The sequence below is a fragment of the Candoia aspera genome, chromosome 7 (genome assembly GCF_035149785.1).
Source record: "Candoia aspera isolate rCanAsp1 chromosome 7, rCanAsp1.hap2, whole genome shotgun sequence".
Lineage (NCBI taxonomy): Eukaryota > Metazoa > Chordata > Lepidosauria > Squamata > Boidae > Candoia > Candoia aspera.
The window spans coordinates 17,395,656-17,417,447 of NC_086159.1; the positions used below are offsets into that span (position 1 = coordinate 17,395,656).

Here is a 21,792-nt window from a genome sequence, read left to right on the forward strand (position 1 = left end):
ACATTTGATTCTTGCCCTCCCAGTCCACCCACAGGTGCTATTTGCTGTTTTAGTAGTCAAAGCACAAGCAGAAAGTGATTGATAAAAACAGAACAAGGATGGGGAATCTGTGGCTCTTCAGATGCTACTGAACTACAACCCCTAGCAATCTTCACCACTGGCCATGTTGACTGCGCATATATACATAAGGGAACAGCTTCCCCACCCCTGCTGTAACTTATTTTAACATGTCAACTCAGCTAATATCATTTTGACTCTACAGTAACTTTCTGCATCTTAATGCCTTCCAGATGGTCTACAAAAAGCCATGAAGGTGGAGAACTCTGGGATAATATTCTCAGCACAGATGGAAGTGTCAAGATGGTAGAAGGCTGCTTTAGGGCTCTCCAGGATACAATGCCTCTGTTATGCAGACCTTTTCAATACTCATATTATTACTGTCCCTAAATTTGCTTTAAAAAAAATCAGTGATGATATTTGATTTGGAATTTGAAGGTCCCTGAGAAGATCAAAATATTAATAGCTCAGGGAGAGGTGGACCTCCACTGCAGCAACTGCAGATGGTTCTGCTAATGAAAAGCTTCCCCAGAAACACTAATTAAGGTAATAATTTCCCTCAGGGAACTTTGTGCCTTGGAATAAAGTTACTTACTGGTAGCTTCCCTCTCTTTCATATTTATCAAACTAGCACAGGAACATGGTATGCCAAAAAAAAAAAGGCTCATTTTTTCTAATTTTGATACAATGGGCAGGGCCGCAACTAGGGTCTGTGTCACCCTGGGCAAACATGGATTCCACGCCCATTTTGGTGCCCCCCAGTGCTCATTTTGGCGCCCCCCAGCATTCGTTTTGGTGCGCCCCCAGAGCAACGCCCAGGGCACATGCCCCGCTTGCCCCCCCCCCCCCAGTTGCAGCCCTGCAGATGGGAAAAGGCCAGTAAGATTAAATTCAGTAGAAAAAGTGTCAAGGAAATGGAGTGGAAAATGATACCATCACATCTGTGTGGCCATTTTAAACAGTTCATGATGAAAGAGGACAAGGGCCTCAATTCAAATAATTTTATGCCAGGAGACTTGTAGTGCTCAAACCAATTATTCTGTGAAGTCTGGAATATCAGGCAAAGGCTCAGGGCCCAACAGTTCAGAGGACTCCCAAATTCACTACTAGATGAAAGAAAATAGCTTCCATCTTGTTTTAGGATACTCTACTAATTTCATTTCAGCTTATCCAAAAAAAAAAAAAGTGCCAGGCTTATAATGGTACAGCCTTCCCCTGCATGGTTTTTCCTGTTAATGTTCTCATCCACAGAACACTGAAGCCAATGAAACACTGAAGTGGCTTTAGTCCTTTCAGAAATTATATATTTCGGGTGTGATTACAGAACACATACCTGTGGGCATCAAATATGAAGTGCCATGTTTTTCTCTTACATTAATTCCTAAAAAGGCAAGCCACAGATATGTCCTCTCACCAGTTGGAACGGGGAATGACAATGGATGCAGGTTTGAACTTGAATAGTTCAAAGGAGGTTTCCAACGCTGCAGAAGAGAATATAAACTTGATATGTATCCGTTAAAAAAACAGAATTCCAAAATGCAAGCACATCTGAAAAGCTGACTTTTTAACAGGGCACAATCAAGACTCCCAGCTGCAGCTATGGGATGTAATCTGTATTTATTTTCTGTATTATCTGTATGTGCAATTGGAGGTACTGTGGCAGCATGGCAAGGCAATCCTTTTTTAAAGCAGGGTGAGGGTTTTGGAATGTCATATTTGTGGCTTTGTCAATTTTAACACATGTGTCCCCAGCAAATATCCTACTATCATGCAACTGGAAAATGTCTTTCTGCATAAAGGAAAGAAAACAAGGTTGTGCTTTGGAGAGAAAAATGTCAACACTTCAATTAATATAAAGAAGCCATAACTATAAATCCCTTTGTTTTCCCCCTGCTCTGCTCAGTAGTGAAAGGTCAGCTAATTTATGAATTTATAGAACATTTGAAGTTCTCCTGGATGTAGGATTTTGGTACCTACTTTAGAGAACCCCAAATCTGCTGAAACAATCAGGATTCAGGAAGAGTACAGGAAATGCTAGTATCAGTTAAAAGATTAAGAAATCAACTCAGCAGCAATAAGTCTTCTCAATTATCCCCTTTTCCTGTTAGGGTTTTTTTTTAATCAAAGAACAATGTGAAACTTTCAACGAGATAATAAAATGGTTTTAGCATTTTGTAGGTGACAGTTTGAATTGTGTATGTGGCTTGATCCTGTGAGAGAAAGAATATCCTGGCCCTAATCCAGACAGTTTTAGACAGGAAGAATTGGTGTTGATCACATGTAACCAGCTTCTTTGGTCAAGAACAAAGACAGCTCCAGCAGAGATCAATCAATGTATAGATTGGAAGACAGATTGGGAAGAGAAAGGTTTTAATTCCTAACCTGCCTGTTTTGGGACATAGTTTAATACTGCTGGGAAGAGTCCTATATTTTCTTTCTTCTTCCAGAACAGTCATGAGAAAAAATGGGTTGGACTGACCTGGGCAGGGGGATGGTCTAGAACACCTTCAAGGTCCCTTCCAACCTTAAGATGCAATGAAGAAATTGGTAAGATGTTTTCTTATGCTCAGAATGGGGAGTGTGTGTTTGTCAAAAAAGGCAAGATGACAGAAGCGATGTGATGTAAGCCCTACTCCTTTTGTGCACACACAGAAAATGGACGGGGCTTCCATCACCATGCCACTTCCGCCATCTTGCCTTTTCTAACAGATACACACACACCCTGCAGATGCTACTGCTGCTTAGCTCAAACTGAGGCCAGATCATAAACCGTAATTTTGATCCTGGATATATAAAAATTAGCTACAGTGAAAATTAACCAGTTTGTCCATACTGAACACAAGAAAAACAATTGTAGTAGTTTTAAAACAGACAGAAGCTTCCAGTTTGCTCCTCGTGACTTTGTAAAAAGAGTAGCTACAATACAAAATGCCTTGATTTCCTAAACCCTTCCCTATCTTCCTGACATGCATTTTCAAATGGGTAATAGTCCATTTAACCATATTGTTCTGCTTGTTTGTACAGGTCAAGTTGAAGGCAAAGCAAAATAAAGATGATGGGCACTTATTTGCATTTTCAAGTGCAGTGTGTATACTACTCAGCTTTTGATAGCTATTCCTTCTATTAACCAATCTCTGCTATTTATTTAATTTAGTGGTTTATGAGAGCCAGTTTGGTGCAGTGGTTAAGGCATCAGGCTAGAAACCAGGAGACCATGCGTTTTAGTCCCACCTTGGGCACAAAGCCAGCTGAGTGACCTTGGGCCAGTCACTCTCTCTCAGCCCTAGGAAGGAGACAATGGCAAACCGCTTCTGAAAGCTTTCTGAGAAACCTTGCCAAGAAAACTGCAGGGATTTGTCCAGGCAGTCTCTGAAAATCAGACACAATTGAACAGATTAAAAATGTGGTTTATATTCCCATTTGCTCCAAGGAAAAAATATGCAAAAATACACCATAAATCTAAGGAGAGCTTTGTCTTTTTTTTACAGCACAATATTTTGCACTGGCCCTATTTCTCACTGCACTATTTTTATTTTTATAGAGAAAGGGAAAAAAAACAAGAAAACTATGACATATGTTATCTTAAAACTGAGAACAAGGCCAAATATTCATTACATGGCTCCTATCAAAATGTGGTATCAAGTGAAGCCTATAGATAGTCTCCTGGCTAAAACAGAAACCTAGAAGAATTATTTTTTTGCTTTGCTTGTCAAAAGATAAATATAGGCAGCCAGAAACATTTTATTTTGTGGGCTGAAAAACAAATCTACTAATGACAGTGAATAACTCCCTGTAGAATCATCTTTCATTATGAAAGATTATTATCTGGATGAATATGAAAATTTTAATCAAAAGCACACAACTGCTCAGTCCTAAAATTCCACGTTGTCTATACTCTATAGCAACAGCAACATTTGGGATACCCGCAAAATGCTACCACAGCTATATGTGCTGCACATACGCCATTCTTTCACTTGGTGCATCATTCATAGGCTGGAATGAATAAATTGCATCATAAACAAGTGCATCATAAATAGACTAGAAGGCTCTGTCCTTTTGAATGAGACACCCACTAGGAAGTTGTGGAAGAAAATGTCCTTCTAACTGAGGACTGCAAAAGATACAAACAAATTTGTGTCTGTGTAGTTCAAGTGTGACGAATCAGCTACCTGCAAGGTGGGAGAAGGAAAGCAAGGGAGATTCATCTTGAATGTATAGGGCCTGTGAGGACGTCAACAAGTCTTATCGGAGGGTGTGTTCTTTGCTCCCACTTATGCTTTGCTTGCGTATACCTAAATGAAATAAGTAACTAACACTTCTAGAATTCTTTCACCCAAGGATGCTAAATGTAGATAGTTCAGCTCCCTATCTAGCATTTGTATTATACAAGCAACAATATATTTTCATTTGACTTGCTATAACCATTGCTTCAATGGGAACGGTCCAAATACTTAAATTTCTCTCATTTGTGTTTGAAAGTAGAATGGAGGTAAGTGTATGATCGTTTTCCAAAATATGCATAGGGAAAAAGGAAAAGGGATTGGGGTTTTTGAGGAGGCACTGAGGAAGAGAGTGAACACACTAATAGAGTTCATGGTCTATGTGCAAAACCTGGTTTAACCTCTGGCATCTCCAGATAAGACTGGAAAAACACCTGCCTGAAACCTGGAGAGTTTGCTGTATGGAGCTAAATGGGTCATGCTAATCTGTCTGTCTGTCTGTCTCTCTCTCTCTCTCTCTCTCACACACACTTCATTCAGGAGGTGAAGGTGGCATACATAGCACTCCCTCAGGCCTTCAACTAGGGTCTGTGTCTCCCGGGACAAACATGGATTCCGCGCTCATTTTGGTGCCCCCCCCAGTGCTCATTTTGGCATCCTCCCAGAGCGGCGCCCAGGGCACATGACCCACTTGTGCCCCCCACCCCGGTTGCGGCTCTGCACTCCCTCCTCCTATTTTTCCCCAACTCAACAAGTCTGAGGTTGTTGAGCTAAGGTAAGCTTAGACTGGTTGGTCTAAGAGAGAACAACCGACCCAAAGTCACCCAGTGAGCTTCCATGGTTGAGGGTAGAATAAGACCTGGGTCTCCCCACTCCTAGTCCAACACCTCAACCACTGCACCTCTTTAACCACTACACCACACATAGTCTTAATCCCTATAATGCGGTTTCTTATGTTCCTAAATAAAACTACTACTACTACTACTACTACTAGGTAATTCCACTGGATAAAGAAAAAGGAGGCCAACATTACAGGAAACTCTGCAAAATGCTACTATGGTTAAAAACAAACAAACTGGAAACTTCGAATCTGTGTTCTGCTGCCCTTGTGCAAGGACCACCTGGACTACTGCTAGAAGATTCCTGAGAGTAAGGCATCCTCCTAGAGTTGTTAGCAACTAATCAGGAAAAGGGACTTGGGCTTTTTTTTTTTTTGGTGGAGATTTAACCCAACATATGACTGCCAGAAAATGGATGAACACTGGGAATTGTTAAGAAAATAATGGAAAGGAATTCGATTACTGTCATGCAAATGAATGAACATGTCATCTCCATCTACCCCGAGACTTGCATTTTTTAAAAGTCTACATGGTTTTACTTTTAGGTCCATGAACCACATTATTTTTGTTGCCTTCAAAATATAGCAACTACTCTTGGATAAGGAGTAGGGTTCTAACTGGATTTCTGAATATTATTGTATTCCTCCTCAAATTTTGTAGGCAGGCATACAGAAAAGCTGATGGGCATGATTAATAACAACAGTTATTGGGGTTTAGATGATACAGCTCTATTACACCAATCTATTATTAAAGACGATATATCAAGGATGATTTATTACTTAGAAAAACAGAACACGGTGCCATCAATAGCAATGAGAAAATAGATGGATAAGAGGTAGCTGCATAAAGCTGCTGTTATCTAGCAGTGCTTTCACGGGAAACAGCACTGGGTTATCTCCCATCCCCCAGAGATTTAACTGGGTGTGTGTGCATGTGTGTGTAACCTATACGTGTGTGTGTGTGTGTGTGTGTATTGGACAGAACATTAAAACATAATAAAATGCTTTACCATAAGTACCAGAGAACCATTATAATTACACTCTTGCATAACTCTTTTCTCATACTTCTGTAGTTAATTCAAACACTAGGCCAGGTTTGATGTTACAAGAAAGTTCAAGCCAGTTTATCCTAACTGGAACAAGCTTTAGTGAGCCTTGCACACTCTTTCCCATTGGCATGGCAACAAGGAGATTTCACTTTCACTTTAATTCTTGATTAATTGCAGTTTAGCATCACAGCTAAGCCCTAGACTGAGATTAATCTTAACAATGGTTTGTTGAAACAAGCCAGTCTCATAATCCATAATTTAGGTTGACTTGTTTCAATCAAATAATAATTTGTGGCTCATACCCATCACAATGAAAAATGGTTTACTGCAATGCCCCAAATATCTAATTGGTTGTGTTCATACTAAGCCATAACAGGTAGATACACATAACACTAAGTCAAAAACCCAAGCAAGATACTCTGAAGCAATGGAAGAGACCAGGGAAGGATTTAGTCTCTGCATCTTCCAAAGCAAAAAGCTAAACAGTTGCCCAGTTAGACCTGTGTTGGATTGGCTCTCTCTCTCTCTCTCCTCCCCCGACCTCAGAACCAATATAGCCTAGTGGTTAAATGCTGGATGAGGGTTCTAGTAATCCCTCAGCCTTGAAAACCAGCTGGGTGATGTCCAGTCATTCTCTTTCCAACATAAGCTGGGAAGTTGAAAATTTCCTGTACTAGACCAGTGTGGTAGATTATATACAGCATAGAGTATATACCTGCATACAGATACACACACATGCACACACACAAACACACACACACACACACCAGTTTGGGGTAGTGGTTAAATGTGCCAGGCTAGAAACCAGGAGACTGTGAGTTCTAGTCCTGCCTTAGCATGAAGCCATCTGAGAGACTTCAGGCCAGTCCCTCTCTCTCAGGCCTAGGAAGAAGGCAAGGGCAAACCACTTCTGAAATCTTGCCAGGAAAACTGGGGACTTGTCTAGGCAGCCACCAGGAGTCAAGACTGGCTTGAAAGCAGCAAAAATATATAGAGATATAGCTATATCTCAATTTTGATCCTATAATACTTGAAGGAGCCCATAAACCTACTTGAGCAAATTTCCAAGATTGAAGAGGGCTCTATTGTGCTGTGGGTTCAGCTGGAGAGCTTTACTGTAGTATTCCTTTGCCTGTGCCAGCTCTTTGGTCAACGTCCCAAGGTTGTTGAGGGCACTTGCATGACGTGGATACAACCTGTGAAACAAAAAGGAATCAGATCATCTTACTGAATACAAAAAATCCAAACTATTTCACATTCCTCGGTTCTTATAAGACCTGAAGCCTTTCTTATGGCAAGGTTTAATTCCTTTATTTTGTTTTTCATAAAGAGACTCAGGACCTCCAAGGAGCAGCACCAAGCCCATTGCCTGAGGGCCTTCAGCAATCAGTGGGGCTGACCCATGGCCTGTGGGTGAAAAACACACATCCACAGAACGCTACCTTCCTTTGGAGGTCTGGCAGGGAGAATTCTGTGTTGGGGAGCAGAACATGCAAAAGCTCAGCCCCCTTTGTTTGGACTGTACCCCAAAGTCAAAGAGGGAAAGCTCTTTGGCATCTGAAGCCAAAGAGGGAAAGTTTTCCAGAGGCAAAAATGGATTTCTACTCCCCATCCTGCCCCACTTTCCCTGTGACTGGAGCTTCCCAGGGGGATGTGCTGAGCACTTTTCCTGTTCCACTTCACCTTTTTACATACAGTATGTGTGTTGGGGGTGGAGAGCGTTCAAAGTAATCTTACATCTCAGTCGAAGTGCAGAGTGCAGTCTTTGTTCCAGTAAACAATATCAGCATTTGAAAAAAAGACCAAAAAATCTGCTTGCATTTAATCCTATGGTTTTCTGTTTGTCTTTTTAATAAAATACAGCCTTCCAATTTGGAGTCTTTCTTACAAAGCCCATGCGTAGGCTCAAACACACAAGTATATATGTCATTGGAAATGGCAACCATCTGCAAGCAGTATCTCTTTTGCTATGCATCTCATTAACTGCCAAGTCTTCCTCGCTTCACCTAATCAAGCGCCAAGTGCTGCATTATTTATGAAAGAAAACTGAATTTCATTAAACTCTCACTAGGGTCGCCAGATTCTATTTTTTAAAAAATCGATGTTCCCATCTTTTCAAAATACTAGGCACTTTTACAAAGGATAGCCTTTCCTTCATAATTATAGCAAAAGACCTGAAGCAGCTCAATTCAAACTGCATAAGGGGATGGGGGTGGGGGAGAGAGAGAGAGAATGGAAATAATACTTTAAATCAAGTTCCGCTTTGATTTTTGTTCAAAAAAGAAGCTGGATGTTTTCTTAAGACCAAATAAATTATTCAGAAGACTCCTTCAACAGTGCCTCTTCAGTTGTCAGAATTCATTTAGGTAGCTTGGCCTTGAAAAATTACTGGCCCCTTTCCACTCCCCAGAAATATTACAAGTATACCTTGGAGATATTGCGGGTTCAGTTCCAGACCACCTCAATAAAGCGACTATTGCAATAAAGAGAGTCACACAAATTTTTTGGTTTGCCAGTGCATATAAGAGTTATGTTTACAATATACTGTAGTCAATTAAGTGTGCAGTAGCATCATGCTTTAAAAAATGTACATACCTTAATTAAAAAATACTTTATTGCTAAAAGAATGCTAATCATCATCTGATAGACAGATAGGCATCAGATACAAAACTTCAATTCGTAAAAAAAACACAATGATCTGTGAAGCACAATAAAACAAAGCACAATAAAATGAGGTATCCTGTATTAGGTTATCCTGATTCCTTGGGAGTGTATAACAAAGTCTTCAGGAAGTGGAAACACCTATTTGATCTTGGAAGCTAAGCAGAGTCAGGCATGGTTAACTTCTTGGATGGAAGATCTCCTGGAAATACCAGAGCTGCAAACTATACTCAAAGAAAGCAGTGACAAGCCGTGGTTGCACTGCTGTCAACAAAACTGGCAGGACCCAACTTGCTTGTAAGAAGACTTCAGCTATTATATAATAAAATCAGGTTTTTTAAAAAAAAATTCAAAAGACTGATGAATTATAGTTTCAACACAAAAGGAAGAAGGCAGAAATGGATTTCAATTTATAGAGTACTATAACCAACCTTTTCTTTTGAGACACTTACATTTTTACAAGTATTCTTGAGCCTCACTGGATGCCTCAGTTATTCTGGTGACACCAAGACAGTTCAATAATCAACTAAAGACACAGTGAGAGAAAAGGAAGGGGAACTTTGTTTCCCAGGGCTACAATCTGTCTTCCACTAAGCATGTCAGTTTACGGGAAACCACTTAAAATGATAGACAGAAATGGCTGTGAAATCGGCGAAGCCAAGGTCTACAGGAATTAAAGCCCAGATTTTATGCTGAGACCAAAGTCCAAAAGGGACATTTACAAGGTCATTGGTTTTAGCGGCTGTTCAAGCCACTAGGTTTGAAGGCGCTATCTGAAACTGGTAGAAATCAGAAAGTAAATCAAACTGAGTGAATGACTAAGCTGTTACAGAAAGGTTTAACAGGTCCCAACAACTCAGGCACAACATTGCAAATGGAAGAGGTCCAGCCCTGCCACAGAAGGAATTTACGGGGATTGCTGCCCTCTTGCTAAAGGCCACATATGTGCTACCTGCCATCCCTCCCAAGCCCCACGGAATAAATGTTCTTGTAGGGGGGCACAAAGAGATCATTTAGCCTTTAGCCTCAGTGTAGTCCTCAGCCAAATCTCACCCCCAAGATACTTAGCTAGACAAGAGATTCAGAGAGAAACCAAGGCTAGATCACAGCATTAGTCCAGAACTTGCCTGTTACCAACAGACGGCTTTTATGCTTCTGCTTCAGCTAGCAAAAAGGAGAGGCTATTCAGGTAACATCTCCGCCCCTTTGTATTTTGGGCTCTATCTTTTTAGCTAACACGCCTGGAATCAGACACTGCATCTTCTGTTGATCTGTATATTTCCCCATGATGAGCTGTACAGTATTTTTTTTAAGTTATAAATATAAGGAGGGAGACCAGGGCAAGAGAATTTCAGGAGTTAGCAGCGGTGATCAACAGGGGCTGTATGTTCCCAGGCTTGGTCCGTGAAGGAGAGGACCACAATTTTAACATCTCACTTTGCCAAAATGGCTGTGTTTATAGTGTCCACTCTGTGTGGAATGTTGGAGTCAGATTATACCAGGTTACATTATGCTGAAATATAATTCAGCCTCTAGGCATTGCAATTCTATAAAAATCTAGAATCTGCATAGACAGTGTTTCTCAACGTTGGCCACTTCAAGCTGTGTGGACTTCAACTCCCAGAATTCCCCAGCCAGCCACTGGCATAGACAGTGGAAGGATTCACTGAATCATCTCTGAAAAGAAACATGGCCTGTCACCTGATACTAAAAATAAAAGTGACACTATCTCGGTGGAGGTTTCATACAAAGACATGTGTTGCAAACAGAGACCAGCCTTTTTCGTGGCTTCTCATCACGTTGCTCTCTCCCCATGTACATGTCAATGATTAACAAACACTACACTCTCATGACAAATATCCCCAGAGTTCATTTTAGAAAAGCATTGCCACTGGAAGGGAAGGCCAAGAACAAGACACCTCTTTGCTTTATGTAAAAAGCATGAATTTTCCCCCCATTTAATGTTGCAAAAACCAGGGGAGACATGAACGATGTATAGCAGGAGTGCAGTTTAATGAAATTTAAAGGAACACACTGTATGTTTTACATAAAAATAAGTTCATAAGCAATCATCAGGAAACTTGATTTCCCACCATAGTTGCCTGGGTGTTACTTTAAAATATGAGAAGGCACAGTCTGATATGAAATGGTATGTTCTTTAATAACTGTAACTAAAGTCACAATTTTTCTCCTTGACCCCCATCTCGCATGGCCAGTCAACAAGAAGAAATATTTTCTGCTTTTTATTCCAGAAACCGTACCTTATGGGATTCCTACGTCCTATCACTTCAGCAAAGTACAAACACTTTGGCAGAAATAGGACAGGGTGAAGATCCATTTCAGTGTATCAGTTAATGGGATGTATGGTCAAAAAGATCATTGGTTGAGCATTTTGCAAGGGTGGGAAAATGGGAATCTTGTGCTGATAAAGAACCAAGACAAGCAAGAAATTCAAATGATCCCGAGCTAAATTGTGGGAGGTAATCTAAGATTTGGTGCAGACAATTCAGCTTGATTGTGCTTGAAGATTGCAACCCTGCCTCCACACTGAAAGGATTCTTAAATTAGTATAGCTGAAGACTGTGGACAAAAAGCAGGGGGCTGCCCCATACTATTTTATGTTCTAACTAAGTAGAGCACATAGTGCAGTGGCATCAAGCAATCTGAAGATAAGTATATTATGTCAGGTTCGCCCAACATATTAAGCCATAGTTTGCTTAACCATAGTTTATTAAATAAATCATAATTGAATGAAGCAAAACATTAGGCTACAACCTAGTTTGCATACTGCAATGGCTGGGTTTTCACAATTCCTAGGCCCAAAGTAAATAAATCATAATACAGTTGAGTATGACAGACTTGTCCCTGGGGGAGCTGGGGGTGTTGACGACCGACAGGAAGCTCTGGCGTGGGCTGGTCCATGAAGTCACGAAGAGTCACGAAGCAACTAAACGAATAAACAACATGATGGGTGAACCCCATCTATGTCAGGATTTATGCCTCATGTTAAGCGTAAAGTGAATAGACTTGGCTTACTGTGTTATGTGAAACCATTCACCTATGGTTTGTAAACTATGGATGATAAATATTACAATGTAAGAACCCACTCTATGAATATATGTATGAAAAGAAGGAAAGAAACAAGAAGAAAGAGGGTGGGACATTGTTTGTCGTGATGATCCATTCATCTCAAGATTCTCCAGACCCAAATAGCAGGCCTGCCCTAAGGAGCTCATTAATGATCTATCTCAAAAGCTTATGGAACTGCTTACCTCCTAGAATTTTTTCACTGTTGTTGTTGTATCTATTAAGATACTGCAGCTCTTGCTCATTTCTGGACTGAATGTTGGCTGTGAATGTTCCTGACACAGCATCCTAGTGGCTGCAGAAAAACTCCAGGGAGAATTGGCTCTTTAGTTTACTACATAGCTAGGATGTGGATGGCTACACAGGCAGAGTGTAAACGGCTGGTAACGTGAGCCAGATCTGACTAGGTTCTGTCATGTATCACAGAATTGAAAATACACAGAACGTTGCAGTGGCAAGCAACAGACAGCAAAAGAAGTTTTACTGACTAGCAGCCCTGCCCTTCAAAGAGAGGAAGGAGCAAGCACATGTACATTTTAATAAGACAGCCTCCAATAGTCCATTAAACATTTAGCACAGTACCAGAAACTAAATATTCCAATATTCCTGCTGTAGCTCCCACATATTAATACGCCCATGCAGCAGTAATAAGCTGTACTTTATTTCTTGCAAGATTAACATTCTTTGATACTCCTTGCAGCTAGATATCTCGTGAAAACGCAATCCTGCTCTAATGGCTAGTATTTTAAAATTAACCTCCGGAGATAAACTTCTGCTCTCAATAACCTCCCATCTCTTGCAACATCCATCTTCTTATTTTCCTTTCGATTTCCCTAAAAACGGTTCTGCCAAGCAGCATGACTTTTTTTCCCGGCTCCAGCATGCCTGGAACGCTCCCAAAGATCTCTATTGTAGCCATTTATCTTTATTGCTTTGCTGCAAGTATGCTTAAAGGTTTTTAAACATTATCACCATTCCAGAATATCAATCGCTCATGAACTCTGGTTTAGACACTGCTCAGTTTGCATTCCCCAAAAGAATGACCCTTTCAAGGTAAGGTTAATGTCCTCCATCTGTGCTTGGCACAAAGAAAAGACTTTCTGCCCAGAAAAACAGAGAAGTTTATTTTACATCGCTTATGACCGCCTCCCCTGTGGCTTCTGACTGTGGAAATGACTGGGCTCTCTCTCCGCAAGTTACAAGCGGGCTGATATAGGCATCAATGCAGGGCTATCACTGCTTTTTGGACCCACCTTCTTCCTTTGGAAACACCCTGCTTGAGAGCCACTGCTGAGCAAGAGCTTTTTCTTCTCTGAACTTGTAGATTCTTGCTGTGATTTTTTAAAGGCAGGATTTCTACATTATAATTCTAGAGGAATACTGGTATGCACATCATGTTGCTTGGGATATACCTCAAACTATGCTGTTGCAGAAAGTGGTAACTGACCTTGGTTGATCTTGAAAAATCCTAGCAAGATCAGACTTTGTTAATCTTGGATGGGAGACCAGTAGAAATCCCAGGGTCATAGACTAGAGACTGAGAAGCAAGTAATAATATTTGATATATTTTGATATTGCTTTCAAGTAAATGACATGGATATGAACATGGAAGCCCCAGGAGTCATGCTCAGATCAAGGGAGACTTTACTTTTAAAATAAATCTTTTATTGACATCTTTCCTTCTATCTCTCTTAAGTTGCATAAAACTCCTGCCAAAACTGAAGTTATTTTATTTATTTATTAAATTTGTCCCCACCCATTCTCCTCCCATCAGAGGAACTCTGGGTGGTTTACAATAAAATAATCAATTAAGATGATGAGCATAAAATATAAATACACTATATAAATATATAATTACTCTTAATAGATAAATATAAAAATAAAAATGAGAATGAGAATAAAATCCAAGCGGCAGGAGGGTCTAATACAGTCCATACATGGGAGGGGCGCTCTAAGGTTACAGCCATCCCCAAGCGGAGCTACTCCCTTCTCTGCCCCAAGCGAGGCGGCAGAGCCAGGTCTTCAGGCTCCTCTGGAAGGCCAGGAGTGATGGGGCTAACCTCACGTCTGGGGGCAACATGTTCCACAGGGTGGGGGCTACTGCAGAGAAGGCCCACTTCCTGGACCCTGCCAAATGAAATTCTCTCACAGATGGGGTCCACAACATGCCCTCTCTGCATGATCGGGTGGGACGGGTCGATGATATGGGGAAGAGGCAGTCCCTCAGGTAGCCTGGCCCCATGCCATGTAGGGCTTTAAAGGTGATAACCAACACCTTGAATTGGACCCAGTGCAACTCGCGCAGCAAAGGTGTTACATGTGCCCTTCTAGGGGCACCAAAGATAGCCTGTGCGGCTGTATTCTGGACCAGCTGTAGCTTCCGGATACTCTTCAAGGGTAGCCCCATGTAGAGCACATTGCAATAGTCTATGTGGGAGATAACAAGGGCATGAGTGCCTGTTTGAAGGGCCTCCCGATTCAGGAAAGGGCATAACTGGTACACAACATGAAGCTGCGCAAAGGCTCTCCTGGCCATGGCTGCCACCTGCTCTTTGAGCAGGAGCCATGAGTCCAGGAGGACCCTCAGATTATGCACCGGGTCTGTCTGGGGCAGTGCAACCCCATCCAGAACCAAAGATGATAAAGTCCTGGATACGGAAGAGCCATTAATCCACAGCCACTCCGTCTTACCAGGGTTTAGCTGAAGCCTGTTCCCCATCCAGACCCCTACAGCCCCCAGGTACCAAGAGAGGGCAGTCACAGCATCACTTACTTCGCCCAGGATGGAGATGTATAATTGGGTATCATTATGCACATAGGAGCCAAAGCACATCGACTGTGTTGGCACAATATGCTAGGCTACAGGAAAGAGGTAACAAGATCTATGTGGTGCCATCCGACATTGCCTCTTGGCCAGCCCTGGGCTACTCATTCACTTGTAGCTGAAAACTTACCTAAACCTTCTCTAAGAGCTGTCCATATCTGTAGTAGCCACCACTCTGGATTTGTAAAACTGGAATTTTAAACCAATGACAAGCCTTGGTTTCTATAAAAGAACTGCACCTTTTCCTATTTGTCATGTGAATTTTTGTCCATTCAAACCCAGGAAAAAGCAAGTGGTGGGTCAGAAAAAATGCATGTTAGTAATGTACATGTCAATCTCAGCTTCTTCTTTATTGTTCACAGAGTGTTACACTCTGGATATCAAGTGTTCTTACCTCTATGTTATTTCATTACTAAGATCACTTACCTCCCTGCCCCTCCTCCCACACAGAATTGACCTATAGCAGGGTTTTTGAAAACTTGGCAACTTTAAAAAGTGTGGACTTCAACTGCTAGAATTCCCCAGCCAGTTGAAGTCCACACATCTTAATGTTGCCAAGTTTGAAAAACTGTCCTGTAGCATAGTTAGGTGTTACTAATTTTTCTGTGCTGCTGAGCAGAGATGCAGTTTTAAAAACCTGTCAGGGGCATGCATGGAAAATATCTAGTAGGGGTGGGGTTCACTATTCACAAAAGTTCTACTGGGGGGAACATAACCAGTCACAAACCACTGACTTACCAGAATGTCCCATTTTCATTTTTCTCTCAACCTGCCATTTTATTTCCTGAATTCATTTCTGTGCCAGTCACCATGGAAGATATGCAGGCCAGAGATCCTCAGTCTTTCAAGGCTGGGAGATGCATTTGGAATTTGAAGGACACGTCATGGTGTTCCAATAAAATAGCCAGAGGGAGGGCTTCCCAACTCACAAAATGGCTACTCTGAGGGACGCCACCACTTGCAAAGCCCCGGAAAGTTGTTTGCCGCTTTCTCCAGCCTCCTGTCCTGCAAGACACCTCCTAGCACCCTCGCTTGTCCTTGTCTTTTTTTCTGGGTACAACAGCGTGCTCATTTCCAAGCAAAGCACTGGCTCTAACTATCCTCCATTTCCATTTTCTAAGAAACCTTATGGCACTTCGTTGCTTATTATCAAACAGGCCACCCATCTCCCTCCTAGCTCCGAAATTATTTTAGCAGCAAGAAGAGCAATGCCCTAACATGAAACCCTGTTTATTTTCACCCACCTAACTTAGTTGCTGGAGTTGAAAAGGTGACAGATGAGAGGAGAGGATCACAGCTTAATTTCAAGTTGCCAAGCAACCACACATCCCTTAGTGTACCTAGCAGCAACTTCGGAAGATTCACTGCTGGCCCTTCGTAAGTGCAACAGTGCTTACAGGGCTGCTGTAGTCTGTATACCTAATGAGGCTTAATTAACCCTCCTAGCAAATCAATCCTAAAAACAGCCTCCTTTATAATTAAAGCTCTTCCCAGCAACTTGGTGCTTACTGGGTTTGGCAAGGGGCGGGGAGGGAGATGGAGGAGAAAGTCTCTGACAGCAATTACTGGGTGCTTAGCCTAATTCTCAAACAAATTGGCTGCACTTAAGTGCCAGTGAAAGAGGGGTGCCTCTTCCTGTCATGAGATAATAGAGAGAACGTATTCTGCAGCGGCAAGAGTTCAATCAAGAAAACCTGCCAGCTGCCTCTCCGTTATTATTTTTGACTCCACTGGGCCATCTCTGCATCTATAAGGTTCCTTATCAAAATATGGAGTCAAAACAAACAATGCCCTCCGCACCCTAAGGCACAGATGCAAAGTTCCAAGAGACTAATCAGATTGCAGGTAGTCCTTGCTTAGCAACCACAACTGGGACCGGCAACTCCGTCACTAAGCATCATGGTTGCTAAGTGGAAAATCAGATGACCGCAATGGGCTTACGGCCTCATTTCCCCTTTGGTCATTAAGTGGATCACATGCAGTCATTAAGGAGACATGATGTGACCATGACTTGCAATTTTACTGCTGGGTTCTCCATTGACTCTGCTTGTCACAAGCCAGCTGTGAAGCACGCAAATGGTGATCACTTGACCACAGGACGCTGTGACAGTCGTAAATGACTGCTGGTTGCCCAAATGTCATTCAAATAACTGGGGATGCTGTGACGATCATAAATGTGAGGACTGGTCGTAAAGTTACTTTTTCAGCACTGTCATAACTTTGAATGGTTGCTAAACAGGGCAGTCATTAAGCGAGGTCTACCTGGAGACTGAAGGCAGAACATCCTGATATGCACCTCTCTGCTTTCTAGTCAGTAAAAATACAAAAATAAATGCCACAATGGATCAAGCTACCTGAGGTCAACTGCCGGAAATGGCCACCTCCTTCTGATATTATAATGTACGGCCAGCTCTGAGTCTGTTGTGTCCCCAGGAGCTTATAATGCAAAAGGAAGAAGAGCTACAAGGAACTGGTCAGAAGGGAAACATGTGGCAAACACAATTATGCAGCCCTTGCCCTCGGTTACAGTCTATCTTCCAAATTGGTTCCATTCTGCTTAATGCCCCAAGGGAAGGCAGTGGCTACCCATTCCATGCCAGGGGCCTCACTCTAAAATCAGTGAAGCAGGGCAAGACTAAATTTCCTGTAGTTTTATTTAAATTCAATTTGCATTAATCAAATTCAATCCACATGAGTCCTTCCCACATTTCCCTTTTTGTTAACGTTTAAAACTTTGGCATTTTGGAAAGCTGAAAAGCCAAGTAACCCAAAGGTGGCTGAAAAAGCAGGTGAGGGATGGCCCACTCTGTGTGCACAATAAGCTCTGCCAGAAACCTCAGAGAGCAAGTTGGTCAAATCTTTTCAAGATGTTTTTCTCCCTACAAGAGAAAAGGCAGAGATTCTGTGGTTGGGCTTCCACCCTCTGTTGTTAATCACTGATTTCCTTACACAGAGATTACTATATGAATCACAAGTGGGTTCATCTACACTAAGCCATAAATTATGGTTTACAAATCCGCAATAGCTGTATTAAAACAATCCACCACTCCAAAATCAAATTACATTATGGCTTGTCGCAATGTGTGAAAGAGATCTGCATCTCTTAGGGTTGGAAAATTATTTTGAGCCAACTTTGAGTAGGGGGCTAAAGAAAAGGGTTTCCCCCTCTTCTCTTTCTCGGTCTCTTTTCTGCTGATGTTAGTTTTCAGTTTCCAACACAAAATGTTCACATATTTTGTTTGCCTACAAAGCATTCTGCAAAGAAATATAAAAATGCCTACTGGTAGTGATTATGCATATTGATAGCATTATCTATGTATTTATAGAAGCAGAACTGCAAAGCCTTGCCAAAATGCTACAGTTAGACATAAACATCCTCTTACCAGTATGGTTGTAAACTTGAAATGCTTCGACAATAAGCATGGAGGTTTTGACAAGGCACTGCATTTATCATAAGCACTCTCCAAAGGAATGTATGAACTCCATCCCAGAAAGCGGAAGTGTCTGGGAATTAATTTATCAACTGGCTAATTTAAAAGAAATATTCATCTGTATCAATTTATGTACATTTTTGCACTAGGGCTGTTTCTTCTTAGTGCTATGGTGCCTGGAGGCTCAAAGGCTCTGGGTGGAGCAAAACAAGCAACCCAATAATAACAATAACTCAACCCAATAATAACCTATTAAGTTACTGTCAACATAGTTGCACTTCCCCTGGAGGAGGTAGTTCAAGACTTGGATGTCCTCCTGAACTCTCCTCCTCAAGCAGCAGATAGAGGTTATGGTTGGAGGGGCTTCTGCCAAGCTTTAGCTAGTGGGCAGTTATGGTACAGTGGTTAAGGCAACGGGCTAGAAACCAGGAGTCTGAGAGTTCTAGTCCCACCTTGGGCATGAAAGCCGGCTAGGTGACCTTGGGCCAGTCAGCTCAATTCACCTCACAGGGTTGCTGTTGTGGGGAAAATAGGAGGAGGAAGGAGTAACGGGTATGTTCCCTGCCTTGAGTTATTTATTAAAAAAATAATAAAGGCAGGACAGAAAATAAATAAATATATAAAATGTATATCTGGACCATTTACCCTTGATCACAAGTCAGCTGAACTACTGTAATACACTCTACGTGGGGCTGCCTTTGGAGATGATCCAGAAACTCCAGCTGGTACAAAATGCACTGGCAAGATTGCTGGTGGGACAATGTAGCCTAACACCAATCTTAATGTCTCTTTCCATTAGGTTTCTGGGGCCAATTCAAAGTACTGCTTGTTAAAAATCTACATGGTTCAGTACCAGGATACTCCAGGGGGCACTTTGCCAGAACTGAATCTGCTTGTCCAACCTGGTTATCCAGAGAGGGTCTGTTGAGATCCCCCTTCCTCGTGAAGTTCACTGACTGTGGACAAAGTTACAGGACTTCTCAGTGGTAGCCCCCACTTTATGGAATTCTCTCTGTACGAGAAGATCCCTTGAGATATATGCAGCCCCAAATCACCTTGCATTCTGCATGCTCGATAAATCAGTCCTATGTCATTTTGCCTTTGGCCCAGGCTGCTTGTGAGCTCTGTTGCAGGAAACTAATTATAGGAAACTGATCGTATTAGTCTTATTTTGTGTAGTTTGCCTGTAACTCCTATATTGTGGTTGTTGTTTGCTGCCCAGAGTCCATGAGAATTGAGACAGGTTGTACATTTTGTTAAACAAACAAACAAACAGTTGTATCTGAGTATTGTAATTTGTTCTTAATAATCAGAGAACTCAGGAAATGGTTCCATGGGGTTGTCAAGCTTCGAAAGATTTTAGAGGGCTGTTAATTGGGAGATGCTTCATCAACACTTTTACAAAGCACACACCAATTTGTAAATAGATATTTCTTAGCAATTATAAAGAATGTGGACTTTGCGGGAGGTGTAGTAAATTGAGAATAACCCAGCCACAAAGAATTTAACAGGGAAAAAAATGACAACATCTTCTCAGCTATCAGGCTGTTTTTTCCATGATGGAAGAAGGATGAATGAATGTTATGGGTATTTCTGAGAACTTACTGGAGTGCTGTTTTGTAGTGGTAGACAGCTTCTCTATCACGGCCTTGGTCTTTCAGAAAATTGGCATAGTTGTAGTGTACCTTGGCATTATGGGGTAGAGTTTGGACTCCCGATCTATGAAAGACAAACCACATAGGAACAGCAATGTGAACTACTTGGTTTGCACATTATTGAGTTTTCACTTCCTTTTTATTTTGTCCCAAGGCGCATCAAATAAGCCTGCTCGAAAATGAATGCATGAAAAGATCCTATCATGCAGAATTGTATAGTGGTGATCCATATTAGCTAAGAACTCTGGGACTTGAGGTGCTAACACATGTGGAGAATACTAATTGGAGGAAGGATGTTCTGTATACAGTACATATTCACCATAAAGTGAAGAGAACACTCTGTATTGAAATCCAAGCTTGCAGCATTATCTCTAAAGGGGATCCCTGCTCTGACACAGATCCACTGGGGCAAAGGGGTAGGGATGGACAACAGTGTCAGGATGGACAGCTGTATTCCCATATGGGAAAGTGGCTAGGATGGTATACATCTAGTAGAGGCACAGGCACAGTTCTCAGTGGCTAGAGAAACATATTTCCTTTTCCTTCCTCCTTCCTTGTTTTTTCCAGCTCTTTTCCATCCATCCATCCATACCACCCCCTCTCTCACACACAGACACACACACAAAGCCTCCCCCAGTAATCCTGATAAAGATTATTGCAATAGTGACCTTGGTTGATTCAGTGGTCCTGCAGATGATATAACATGATCTTAATGAAGACTGTTTCTCTCCACTGAGAGCAGCCTCAGAACAGCTATTAGATCAGTGTGGCAGTGGACAGTGGTCTCCAAGTCTCATGGAGAACAGCCAAGGGCTGCCTTAGGTTAACAGCTATGAGCTATCTGACAACAAGCAGGATGTAAGTGCAATCAGTGAGGTGGTGATGTAGGAGAGGAAGAGGGAATTTTGGGTGCTTCTACCGCTGTCCTTAGGTTTCCTTTTGCAGAGCCTCCAACTACAGAGATTTCTGAAGAATGAGAGAAAAGTAGGTGTCAACTTTTCCAAAAAGGGGGTGAATGAAAATATCCCCAAGTTAGAAGGGCTTCTACTTTCATTAACACTTGGGCCTCTGTTATTCATTCTTCTGTTCATTCTCTCTAGAACATTTTCCAAAGAGTACCCACACAGCTTTCTTAAACTCAGAAGCGCCTTCCTTCAGTTCAGTAGCAGGGACAGCTCTGAATGTGCAACAAGAAGCACGTGTAAAACTGAAAAGAACAGGGAAGCTGTTAAAAACATCATACAGATAGAGGTGAGGACCAAATAAAAGTTTAATAGATTTTGGTCCAAAAGTTGCAGTCAGGGAGGAGTATAATAACTCTCAAAAATCCTAGACATAAATTTAAAAGTTAAAATTGATGATGCTATCCCTGTAAATTCTTCATGATAATCAACACAAGCAATTTTGATACTTAGGAAACTTCTAAGAATTCTGCAAAAATCAACCTAGAAAGCCTGAAGTCTGGTGTCAGATTTACCTGGAAAATCATTTTCTAATTAAAGTAGGAAATAATAAGTATCCCTAACACAGCCATGTAGGGAAAGGTGGAGAACAATAACAAGAAGTTTTTTCCATTTCTCGTTCAATAGCCCAACTCATAGTTTCCACGCACGCTTGCCCAATAAACGCTGATATTGTTTCCCTGCAGAAAATATATAACAATTGAACTAGCTGAGGGTAGGAAGTAAAGGGAAAAAAACCTCCACAGATATACTATGTTTGAGAACAATATGATTTCCTGCCTAACAGATTGCTATGGTCTTTCTCACAGACCAACCTATCATGCAGTGCCTTGCATAAACCAGTCCACTTGAAATGAAACTGCCACAGGTCAATAGTAGTTTTTATCTTTTAGAACACAGGTTGTCCATGCTGAGTACACATTTCCAGCTTTTAATAAACCTCCCATTTCAGGAGTAAGAGAAGTCATGGTGGTTCAGCCAGCAGGCGGCACTGGTGAAATGCCAGGC

General features: G+C 41.6%; 1 protein-coding gene across 2 annotated transcripts in view; it reads right to left on the reverse strand.

Moving 5' to 3' along the window:
- The window catches only part of TMTC1 (transmembrane O-mannosyltransferase targeting cadherins 1), a 125,561-nt gene that overhangs the window by 20,572 nt on the left and 83,197 nt on the right, over nt 1-21,792 (reverse strand). For both annotated transcript variants that reach the window (XM_063308520.1, XM_063308519.1), the window contains 2 exons: nt 19,773-19,886; nt 7,217-7,360 (listed from right to left, as the gene is read on the reverse strand). In XM_063308520.1, the coding sequence (XP_063164590.1) occupies nt 7,217-7,360; nt 19,773-19,886 (258 nt within the window). The remainder of the gene's footprint in view (nt 1-7,216; nt 7,361-19,772; nt 19,887-21,792) is intronic.